The sequence below is a fragment of the Dermacentor silvarum genome, chromosome 8 (assembly GCF_013339745.2).
Source record: "Dermacentor silvarum isolate Dsil-2018 chromosome 8, BIME_Dsil_1.4, whole genome shotgun sequence".
In the NCBI taxonomy this organism is placed as follows: Eukaryota; Metazoa; Arthropoda; class Arachnida; order Ixodida; family Ixodidae; genus Dermacentor; species Dermacentor silvarum.
The window spans coordinates 64,474,332-64,486,511 of record NC_051161.1 but is presented as its reverse complement, the minus strand read 5'-3'; the positions used below and the strand labels follow the sequence as shown (position 1 = coordinate 64,486,511).

Genomic DNA, 12,180 nt, shown 5'->3' with positions numbered 1-12,180 from the left:
GCGTGGAGCTCAATTTACCTGCAGCACAACGTAAGAGGTGTTTTCATTGCCCACTACTGGGCACAACTGGCAAAAACAAGCCGCATAGACAGATGTCACAGACGCCTTTCATATGTTTTTTTTTTTTTTTCTTGGTTTTACACAGTCGGCCGCGGTAGCTAGGCTGAACAAAGCAGCAAGCTTTATTGGACGAGCAGTTAACTAGAAACATCTTAACCGTTTTTGTTTTTTCGTTTTGTTTTTAATTTCCCGCGCTATGAGTGGAATATGACGCCACATATGTCTGTCGATCACTCGATTTTTCACGCTTCACGCTGGATTTTCCTCTCTCAATTCCGCAGTAATTCGGCGTGTTAGTTTTCTCAGATTCTCTCTGCAGCACTTGATTATTCCCACATCCATATACAAGGGAATGCGAGGCACCGAACCTCTATGACGTCACGCTGCCTCATCCGAGCCGTATAGTGTCATTTTTGTATCTGATACAAAATAACCTATAAAATTTTATGCCATGCTTTGACAGCTAGAGAGACTGTCGGTTGTTTTAAACGTGAGAGAACACGACAGGCTTTATAATTTGGAATGTTCGCTGTGCCATTGAATTGGGATCTTTTTTTTAATAAATAGATAAATACGTAAATAAATAAGTAAACAAATAAATAAATAAAAGGATGAATGACACCTCAGAGAAATCCTTAAGCGTGCCGTTCACCAACGATGGAGATGAGTTACAACAAATGATTGAGAAGGTGAATCATCAGTCCATGTATAGCTAGGTCGGACGATAAATAGGCAAAAAATTTAGGAAATGTGCAACAGCCTCGCAAGTGAACAGGAGTTCGTGAATGGTAGTCAGCCTCTCGAAGCCGTACTAAAGTGCATTTAATCTAGGTCAAGTTGTCACTGGGGGACCCGGATCACGAGAAGGCTGAAACATGCGAGGATGGCGAAGCACCTCCTGAAGAAGCCAAGGACCGCGCAGAGAGTGATGGAACGAAAAATGAGAGGCGTAACTTTAGGAGACATGAAGACTGCGATAAGGACTTGGGAGCAAACGGGTGCAGCTGGCATTCCAGCCGAGACTGATGTGGAGTCGGGTAGGCCATGTCATGCGTAGAGCAGATAACCAATGGCCTATTAGTGTACCAAGATGGGTGCCAATTAAGGGAATGAAGAATAGGAGGAGGAGGAGGAAAAGACAGGGAGGTTAGCCAGTGCGTAGACCGGCTGGCTACCCTTTGCTGTAGTAAGGGGATAAATGGAATCAAAGATAGAGGAAGACACGACCAAAAAAATAAAAAAATCACCGAAAGAATTATTTACATGAGCGCGATGTATAGTACGCGACACTTCTCGAAGTCTGTCACTCAGTCCACACGTAGTCCTCAAGAAGCGCAAGAACGCGCTCAACGCCTTCTGCGCTGAGGAGGGTCTCGATCAATGTCCGAAGATACTCGCTTCAGACACAGGGTGATTGTCCAGTGTGTCGAAATGGTGCGATTGAAAGTTTCCCTAGGCGCACTGAAGCGAGGACATTTACAAAGAGGATGTGCAATCGTCTCCCCACAGCCACAGTTGTTGCACGTAGGTTGTTGGTCATTTCCGATGCGCTCTCTCTCCCTTCTTTCTCTTCCCCTTCTCCCTTCCTCCAGCGTAGGGATAGCCAACCGGACTCTTGACTGGTTAACATCCCTGTCTTCCTTATATCCCCCCTCTCTCTCTCTCTCTCCTGACGCGAAATGAATAAGCCCTTGTGAAAAGCCACGTCGAGTTATAGGCGGCACAGAAGCTCGCGATGTCCCTGGCAGAAAACGGAACTGTAGATGTAAATCCAAACTATGGAGAACGAGTGTTTGTGAATTCCGTCGAGGTCCACTGTGCCAGTGTAAGCTAGCGTGCTAGCGAGCGATGCCTTGTAGCTGCGTCGGTTATCGACAGTAGTATTGCTATACAATGGATGCCATCATGGGCAGATCGGGTGTCCTTCATCCGCACGGCCAATGATATGCTATGTTGTGTCCTTTGTTGATTGCAGGGTGGTGAGTAGTCTTACGTCATCAACTAATTGTTCATTAGGTCCTTCATGAAACGGCGACTATAAGACACTGGATAGATGCATTGGAGTCAGAGAAGATGGACCATGTCTGTGACGGTTCTTGAATTATGAACTCCAAAGCAGCGCCGAGGGCGGCGAGTTCTACAGTCAAGGGAACGGAAACGTAATCGAGGACGGCAGAAGAACAGGCAGTGTAATGATTTTTTTTTTTTTTAATTTGCAGGCATATAGGATGTAACTGGCTGACAACCATTGGGCAGGTCGTGACGATAAACGTCCACTATAGGCTTCTTTGTCTGTCATTTAGCAGACAGGCTGATCGCACGTCACTCATAGCATGTCTGGTAGATGCGCTTATCGAGTTTAACGCGCCCTCAACGCAGCTGTCTGGCGCGCTTGAGCGCGTGAAATGAGCGGACCAAGCGACGCTCACCTAAAGCTATAGTCGATGACAGCCTAACGGGATATTGGGCGATCGTCCGAGAGCGCTCTGGCAGCGCTAGAAAGGTGTTGAAAAACAGCTTTATAGCTGCACTACGAGAATAACCGGGTATGATCCTGCTTCCTCAGCGTCAGTAGAGTACACTTATGCTAGTAGAAAAGCTCAGTTTATTTTAGATGGCCTTTGTAGCACTGCCAGAGCGCTCTGAAACACGCACTCGAATATGCCATAAAAATTACAAACAAGCTTCATTTACAAAAACGCAGTCCAACTGCTCTTCACCTTTGAAAGAGAGAACATGCCAGCTGGAGTCCGCTCACAGCTTAATGAATTTGCTATGCTAATGTGAATGCTGGACTAATAAGAAAACAAAAGCTCTTTGACCGAGGAATATCAGGATCACCTGTAAAATTTGCCCTTGACGTTCATGTTTCGTCCTGAAACCAGTGGCACAAAAAGACAGATCTGTACGTAAAAAGAAAGAGTCAGGGAATTGCGAGAACTTTATTGGTTGTATATAACTTCCGTATAATTGTGAGTGGACTCTTGCTGGCTCGGCTCTTTTTCAGGGGCTAAGGGGTAGGTACACTACGTTTTTGTGGGTGGAGCTTGCTTGTAATTTTTTTTAGGTTGTCACAGACTATAAAGTAGGAGTCAGAGCTGAACCGCTGAACCACCTCCACGTTTACGAAATGTGAGGAGACACGCTGAACGCCCTTACAACTTGGTTAGACTTCGTCTTTTCTCTCTCCAGCACGCATGCAGACGCCTTTTTCCCGAAAAATATCGCCCGCATTCTTCAAGCAGGGGCGCGCACAGCAGTCACGTATCTAAAGTGCGCCGAACTTTTTCGTGCGCCCCCGCAAACAAGCCCACCGGCAGCGTTGCGCAATACAGGTGCGTCTTTAGCCTCATGAAGGAAGCGAAGAAAGAACGAGCATATTCGCGGCCACGACGGTCTAAAGCGTTCGGTCACGACAAGCCCGCGAATGCCGTCCTGAACGGCCGAGGGCAGCCACGCAGTACGCGCTCACACGTGCCTTATTGAGTGTATCACCGCTTCTATAACAAAATGCTGCACGACGACGCTTCTTATAAAGCAAAACGACACTGTGACGAGCTCTTGGCGCTTTTTTTCTTTCGCTGCCTTTTCTATATATCTCTCTACTGGGAAGGTGCACACGAATTCACGGGCGGACGCTAAACGCTGTATACGACTGTATGCTTGCGCGTATACAAGCACCCACAACTCGCGGACAAAGCAGTGCGAAGACCGGCGGTTAAAAAGAAAAGTGGGACAAGTTCATGATGTGAAGCAAAAAAAAAAAAAAAAAATGGAACAGTGAAGAGGTCACTGCAGCAAACGCGCGCGAAACGCGCACCGGCCCGTCATCGCGGGCACGTCTGTTGTCGGCCTGTCTGTCGGTTCGCCCTTTGATACCGGGAAGTTGCATCGAGTCCGTGTCATTGATATACTACAACCGGTACCACGACGAAACGAAAGCGTTATGTAGGATGCGATCGGTGCTATACGTGGCTTACATTACCTTTTGCGCTTGACCTTCTTGAGCAAGTTGTAATGGCTCTCTCTTTTCTCCTTTTGTCCACGCAGGTCCTCTCCTGTGGTTACCGAATGGCGCAGAAGCACAGGTAAGCGGAACGACACACTTCCGTTCTTGGATTCAACTCCCGTGTAGCCAGCCAGTTTAACCACGTAGAAATAATTCCTTATACTCGGCAAAACTTTTGCTAGAGCCGTAAACGAACAGCACAACAGACCAGAATTTAAAGAAAGCGCTTCTAGAGGGCAACCGTCTTTGCCGGGGACAGCGGGAACTGGCTTAGAGAACGAAAGAACCCGCGATAACGCTCAGCCTGTTCTTATCGCATGCTTGCCGCCGGTGCTCGTTTTTCATGGCTTTGTCACTGCAGCTGCGCCGTCATCAGACCCGCTGCAGCCCCCCGGCGCCGGCTGTCATCAGCTGGCGACAATGACTCTGGGCTATAGTGAAAGACGTCTCGAACGTTTGCGGAAGAGAGTTGTCGTGATGGGTCTTGTCAGGATTATGGCCAAGTTAACGAACACCGGCACCCCTGCACGATATACCGCGGCTGTTTGCTCTGCATGCATATGCACAATAAGTTAACATTAACCCTTCAGGTTGCTGATTTGTCCGGCGGCTAACAGACTTACCCTTAAGGAATAGGATAGAGACGTTGATAGGGAGAAATGAAATAAACTTTAATAACTGTATCTGCCAAACTTTTGTGTCAGATATTTCGGTGTGCACAATGCATTCAGAATTAGTGCGCATTTTTCAACGACGGCTTCTCATCGCAGATGTAGTTGGAGCTCGCTGTCTTGTACAGTAACTTTATTTACTGCCTCAACGGTATAAGTGTGTTAGCCATGAGACACCGGCACCCATAAGTGTGCAAAAATGTTTACTGCCTGCTCTGCTTGACGACCAAAAAATATGCGTGATTTTCTCATTCGTGCATACCTGTGCCACTGTGCAGCTCATCAAGCTTCCGAGGCTCTCGGGCCGGCTGCGGCTACCTTTCTTCCGCAAGGAGACGACGAAGCCGCTTCAGAACGGGCAAAACATGGAGACCGACCTGACCAACTTCCTCCAAAACGGCGCGCAACCGGGCATGCCCACGTTGCACAAGCTCCTCCTGAAGCAGTACTCCAATCCTCCGATGCACGGTGGCGTCAACGCGCCCCAGGCAAGCCACCTGTACCCGTCCTCGATGCCTTTCGGCATGCCCAGGCTGCCAGCACCCACTTCGGTGAGGCCCATGGTTCACCCGCCACCTCCTATGCCAATGTACCCGATGTCCCATCACATGGCCGGCTTCCACCCAATGAGACCGCCGTACTACCCACGACCGGGAGGCATGATGCACGGCATGCCGCTGCCGCCATCGCCGTTCGGCGTACTACCGCCTCCGCCGAGCCCGCGGCCGCCTCCACCACCGCCTCCCAAGGTCAACAAGAGACCGGGGCCGGGGCCCAACGTGGTGTTCGCGGACAAGGAGCCGCAGGGCAGCGATGGCAACTACGAGTCGGGCGAGATCGAAGACGAGACGCCCATCATCATACGCGGCCGCAAGCACCACGGCAAGCGGCGGCGGCCCATTGTCATTGAGGAGGACGTGTCCAGCGAGGAGGACGACTCGACGAGGCCCATAGTGGTGCGCGGCCGCAAGCCGTACCGCAGCCGCGGTCGACGTCCGCCGTTTTCCGAGGACAACGACGAGCCAGACGAACCGGCGTACGCGAGTCGTAAGAGACCCCTCACTTACATCGAGGAGCTGTCCGACTCTCGCCCGTACGGCATGCGGGGCGGTGGCGGCGGAGGTGGTGGATTCGACGACGAGGTGCCCAAGCCTTCCGGTAGCTTCCTGCACGACATCAACACGGGACCCAGGGGCATCCTGCGGTACAATCCCAACACGGGACGCTTCTTTCACCAACCGCCGGACAGCAGCCGCTTCGACACGCTCATGGCGTCAGAACAGCGGAATAGCCCGAGGGCCACGAGTTCGCCGGGGTTTTACACGGGTTCTCCCGGCAGCGTGATTCACGACTTCAGCAGTATGATGTCACACCAGAGGCACCAGGACTTCTCGGGGCTCCTCGACGAGTCCAAGATGGTCCTCTCGCCGCACATCGACGCCGTCACGTCACTCAGGGACCGACACGAGGCGTCCAGCTTCTTCCCGAACAAGCTTGAGTCTCAGCCGCCGCCGTCGCCAGGCAAGGACATGCAGCCCATAGTGTTCCACCTCCCCAACAAGGCGCCTTCTAATCGCGAAAAGTACGTGCAAGCACTTATAGTTCCCATCCAAGGGAACATGGATCAAGTAGCTGAAGAGACGTTCGACAAGGCCACCAGCAATCGCGTCCTTATAAGCCCCAGAGGACAGTCATACGTGATATTGCCGCCGAGAAACGAAGGTCTACAGGACAAGCAGCAGAAGGAGGCAGGTCCTATGACCGACTCTCTCGAGCAGGAAGCGCACGTTAGACAAAACGGCCCGGTCGCTGCCCAGTCCTTTATGCCAGTTACGTACGTGAGGCCGCCCAGTGGCTTGGATCCCTCGGACAACAGGATTCAGCCCACTTACCATCCTGTCGACAGAACACAAAACTACGCGCAGCCCACGGCTATCCGCATTCTCGTGAGGAATCCCATAGACGGCACCAGCAAGGAAGTCTTCTCCAGCACTATAAACGCCGGTGGTCCAGTACCAGCAGGTCGGAGGGGAACCGCAGTACAATCCTGGCAGATTCAACTACGGCCCCGGGAACGACCAGAACAATAGTAAGCTAGTCATCATCGCCCTTCCTAGAAGCGAACCGAACAGAGGCACGCAGGGGATCGGCTCTCCAAATTCACGCTCGAGCCCCGCTGTAAATACTTATTATCAGGCAACAGCACTGAACAAACGCTTGCCAGCTACTTCGGCTGAAACGACAACACCAGTGCCTACTGGTGTACAATGATCACCGACCGACATCACAGTACCTCCCACCGAAAGTGCCTTACGACGTCGTCGCTCCGCAAAGTTCCGCGTCATTCGGTTCGCCGAACAGCAAGCAGAAGACTGGCAACTTGGGCAAGACAGGCTACAGCTCAGCACCCGCGTTTTACGAACCGGGTAGGTCGCGGCAACAATCTCATCACAAGCCAAAACAGACTGCAACGTCTTCGAACCACGCCAGGAGGGCGCCGTCCACCTACAGTTACTATCGGCAACAAATAACTCCGGCGCCACCCTTGTCTTCAGGCCTTGGTACTGCGGCCCAGAGACGCGCAACTCGTGTATCCCAGTACGCCAGGCGAAAGTACTCCTCCGCGTCAGACGGTTTGCTGAGCGAGCTGCCGTACGACTCGGGCTACCCTACTACTGTAACAGGCAACTCGGCCCAGGAGTACCCGGCCCTGGCGAAGATCCCAGAGACGACTTTCACTTGCCACAACAAGGTCCCCGGCTACTACGCCAGCACCGAGCACAGGTGTCAGGTATGAATCCGCTGACTTCCTCCCTTCGAAGGGCTGTTTTGCTGAGAAACATCATATTAATATCATATTAAGAGAAGGAGAAAAAGTCCTGACACCCCTGGATATTTTGTAAACATCCGAATAAGTTACTATTTTATTGCATTTTAAGAGAAATAGAGAAAGAGAGAAAAAAAAAAGGATAAATGAAAGGCAGATAAGTTAACAGGCACTGAGCCTATAGTTGACTGCCCTGAACTTGGGGAAGGGGTATATTAAGAGGATAGAAAGTAAATCCCTGATGTTCACTGGAGTCGCCCACGTAATGGAAATTCTCAGCGTCGTGTTAAAGACGGTCGCTCTGTCTGGTTGCCTTCAGGAATCGCAGCAGCGCTTTTTTGGCCTTCTGAAGCTCGATCTGATGTACGAGACAACAAATCGTACGAAAAAGTACAGTAAACCTTGCAGGTTGATGCACACAATTCTGTTCGCTACGATAACATTCTGGAAGCTCGATGCAGGGCGACTTAAAAACGAATGACTTTTTCCTTACTGTGCTATTCGGCAAGTTTTCAGAAATCTTGTTACTGCATGCACGTCACTAATTTCCTTCCGTGGAGCTATGCGGATGTCATCGAATGACATGTACTCAATAATAATTTGTTTTACAGCTGGTATTGGGATGTTGTAGTGCCAGAATAATACTAATCGTAATTGGCTTATTTCATCCGCGAGCTCCTATTTTTTTCCCTTTTGAACTCCAGTTAGCAATAGGTGACATAGGCAGTCGAGGCATATATAAATTAGTAGATATTTTATCTTAATCTATGGTTTTATGTCACATCTTGAACCCATTTGCAACGCATAATGTAAGGCCGGGTTATTAACGATTCCTGTTGTATTCCGATGTCACTAAACGTCCTACATTTCGCCTCATACGTACCTTAGAATATATAAAGCAAAATATTTAAGACAGGTATTGCTCTAGTCATGAGAAGCAACGTGATGTCGAGCAATAAGCGACGAAACGCATATTCAAACTTCATGCAGTCGATTTTACGTTCTTCAGTTTGCTGTGGCAAGGCTAATCGGACATATTTCACCCGACCCTGTAACCATCAGCGACATCAAGGGAAGTGATGTGCTTTAACGCCAAAACACTCATCAGGTCGGATCGCCTTGCATACGAGAATTAATTCACAAGTATGGACAGTGCAACGCTCCTTCGGAACTTCTGCGCGCTTATTTTTCAAGCTAGGAAATTTTAACTTTGGACTGCATACACTAGAAATGGGAACATTTGAAAATGATACGCAAATGAAAACCTTTCGCTGTTTTATTCTGTAGGGCCAAAGAGAAAGCAAGAAGGAAGGCAGGGAGGTCAACCAGACGAGAGTCCAGTTTGCCAAAGATCTTGGGGAAAGCTTCGCGGTGATGGCTCTAAAGAATCTCACATCTAAACGCAATGGCAGTGCTGATAATTACTTGCGAGTTCTTGATTTCGTGTTAAGTGCCGTAACTGTTACATTTCGAGCTTTGAGATGGGGAGCTCGAGCCGAGTAATCAGTTAGTCATATCAGAAATTGAGAAGCAGGAATGGGAAGGGGACGCGGTGAAGGGAAGTATCCCTGTCCCAGTGTGCCGCTGTCTGCCCCTACAGACAACCTGCCGCATAGTGCAGTGAGGGTAAAATGAACAAGCAATCTTGACGCACGTGGTATACAGCAATGCAAAATAAAAACAAGCACGAGCCTACATAACTATTTCCTCTCTTTTTGTGCATTCCCACACCTTAGGTGTACCACCACTGCACAGCCGCCGGCTCCCTGCAGACCTTCCTGTGCCCCAACGGCACCGCTTTCAGCCAGCAGTCACTGGTGTGCGAATGGTGGCACGATGTGTCCTGCCCGCCCAACGCCAAGACGCCGCAGCCCGTCAAGGAGTCATCCTTGCAGAGCCTCACCGATGACGTCGGCTACCCCGTGTACAGGTGGCCCACCCGAACGCAGCAGCTGCTATCGCCTCCCGCAGTGCGCCAGCCCACCACGACTCAAGCTCCGCAACCGCCCAGCTACAGCAGTTCCGTCAGTTTCAGCGTCGCCGCCGGAACCAAGGCCCACACGCTGGCGCCTTTCACCGGCAGCGGGGGAGCTGCGTCCACGGAGTACACAGTGGGCCTCGGTGGAGGCAAGCTACAGAACGCGACCCTGACTTTCCAAGCTGGGGACCGGAAAGTCGTGCGGGCACGAAAGCTGGTGACAAAGATTCGAGGATCCACGGCGTCGCAAGGAAGCGGCGGACAGAAGCGACAACGGAGCAAGGAATCGTCCACGACGCAGTCTCCGGACGCCAAATCTAGCGCGGAGTGACCTCCAATCGAACAGTGAACGTCGGCCCAAAAAGAAGCTAGGCGACCCAAGACGGAGGACAGACGCGACACAACAGAAGGGCCCCGCAGAATACCACAGGAACAGGACGCAGCAACTAGACCTCCAACATGCCAACTCAGCAAGGGTGTCCAGAGTTTACTGTGGTTGGCATACATGTCGCGCGCCGCACGCACGGACGCCAAAGTGCTGGGCAACACGAACTGATTCTCTACAAAATGGTCGAGCAATATGAGTTGAAGTACCACCACATTTCCCGGTCTACACTTCGCACCCAGCATGTAGTTCTAACGGGTGATTTTTGGCTGAACTGTTTGTGGCCAGTGTAAAGAAAAGGTGATGGCGGACCCGGTAATCGTTATATGATTTGCCATGGCGTTAAGTTGCCGGCGTATTCAGGCCTCGTTACTTTCAAACTTGCCCTGAGTAAGAAAAGTGCCGCTGAGTCCAGGCAGCCAGTGAAGTGATCTTGATGTTTAGGCTGCACCCACGAATTGTCTGCACCGCGAGTAACAATTTTTGAAGATGCATAGTGCCAGGATTGTAGACCGGAAAATATGGTACTTTCAAAAGCAGCAAAGGCTGTACAGAAAGGAAAAGAAGGGACGGTGTGGACGAGGGGTGGGCGGGCTTGTGCGGGTGCAAAAACTGCAATGAATCCATGCGTGCACGCTCACTTAACCCGGTGTTTGTGGCCGGCCACGGCCGCCTGTGAAACAAGACGACGACGAGCTGGAGCAAGCCCTGCTGCCGAGCCGACTCCTTGAGCATTAACACTGCCGGATTGACACCTGCGGTCCGTATACTGCTGGGCAGGACTCAGGACCGCAGGCCATCTATTTTTTTTTCTTTGTTTCTTTGTACATAACAGCACTCTCCTGACCTCATATTTCAGTATTTGAGCGAAAGAAGCCTTTATTTTTGAGCGTTTTGTTTAATAAAGATGTATTTAATTAAAGAAAACAGGGAACGAAATCTGCCGTTTCATGGTAGTACAGGAGACATCATATAGTGATGCCCGAAGGACTGTTCACCGAGTCATGGCAACGCACAGACCTCGGAATGCGTCTTCACAATCATCAAGTGGCATCTGCACGTACACCACGAAACATACGGTAAGAGAGAGAGAGATGTGATAAGGTAAAAGCAGGGAAGTTTATCAGCCTGAGCCCGGTTGGCTATCCTGCACTTGGGAAAGAGAACTGAAGGATGAGAAGGAGAGAATATTGAGGTATGCACAGACACTCACGCAATGAAGCGTTCACCGTTCAATTCATCACAAGCGCTCATATAGGCTGGTGCAACTTAGCTATTTCCTTATCACTATAGAAATGTGTTCATTTTCGGTGCTTCTATGCTTTAACGTTTCATTTCAAGACGTAGTATTCACAACGTGTACTGTGATACATAAAATTATAGCCTGATCACTGGTGCTTTGATCACTGGGTACGTTCTTACTGCGCTGGGAGCATTTGCTTTTACTACTTGCAGCAGGCCCCTGATTCGTTTTCTTTACTGGCATATTTTAGGCTCGCGAAGCAATGGTTGTCAGGTCAGGGAGCACGCAGCAGCCTTCTCATATTTTATTATTGCGTCCAATCAGCTTTTTTGTGCAAGTAAGGTTGTCTAGTGCGCGTTTTATGAGCGCCGGAGCCTCCAGCTTCCTTTGCTCAGATCCTGTAGAGTACTGTAGAGTAATGCGGAGTGTCGCGCAATATTGTACAGTAGTGACTAAGGGCACTTGCGCAGACAGCGCTCGAAATATAAGAAATTATATTGCTAGTCAAGCTTCCGTTGAAGGTCGGTCTGAAACCGACTGCGTGCTTTTGTGTGAGCGAAAGCACTGCACGAAGGGAAGGATTGCTCGTAAGAATATGTACTATCGACCAAAACAATTTGCGGACCAAGAGATCTGACAAAAAGCTGAATATCTCCGCAACCTCAAAACGCCGCCTGGTATTCCCATTTCCAGCCTCTACTGGTATATGCGAACAACATTGTGATCTACGGTTTTACTGGCTACCTTTAAAGGCTGCTCGGATATTTAGCGTTTTCCGAGATCCCGTGGTCCGTAAACATTTTTGGTCGATAGTACATACTGTTGGAGACCGATACTGACGTCTGTAGGATGCGGTTTATTCAATCAACTGCGCAAGATGGCGCTAGCGTGAGCCCTTTTCTCCCGCGTTCTCGACTTCGTCCTCTTCAGTTGTCATCAATACACTGTCTAAACGCTGATGGATAAAAGCAATCCATGGTGGGAAAAATAAAGTTGCACTTGATATT

The 12,180-nt window shown here is 50.1% G+C and overlaps 1 protein-coding gene and 1 long non-coding RNA gene across 2 annotated transcripts in view; one reads left to right on the top strand and one right to left on the bottom strand.

Moving 5' to 3' along the window:
• LOC125947550 (uncharacterized) overlaps nt 1–4,311 on the bottom strand; it is a 76,929-nt gene extending 72,618 nt beyond the window's left edge. The window contains exon 1 of the long non-coding RNA XR_007468376.1: nt 4,046–4,311. This is a non-coding gene — a long non-coding RNA (uncharacterized LOC125947550). The remainder of the gene's footprint in view (nt 1–4,045) is intronic.
• Nucleotides 4,312–5,024: 713 nt separating this feature from the next.
• LOC119462171 (uncharacterized) lies at nt 5,025–10,847 on the top strand. The gene is given in 4 exon segments (XM_037723516.2): nt 5,025–6,752; nt 6,754–6,998; nt 7,000–7,531; nt 9,304–10,847. Coding segments are annotated over 4 exon segments (2,997 nt in total). The 5' UTR covers nt 5,025–5,105; the 3' UTR covers nt 9,877–10,847.
• Nucleotides 10,848–12,180: the final 1,333 nt, after the last annotated feature.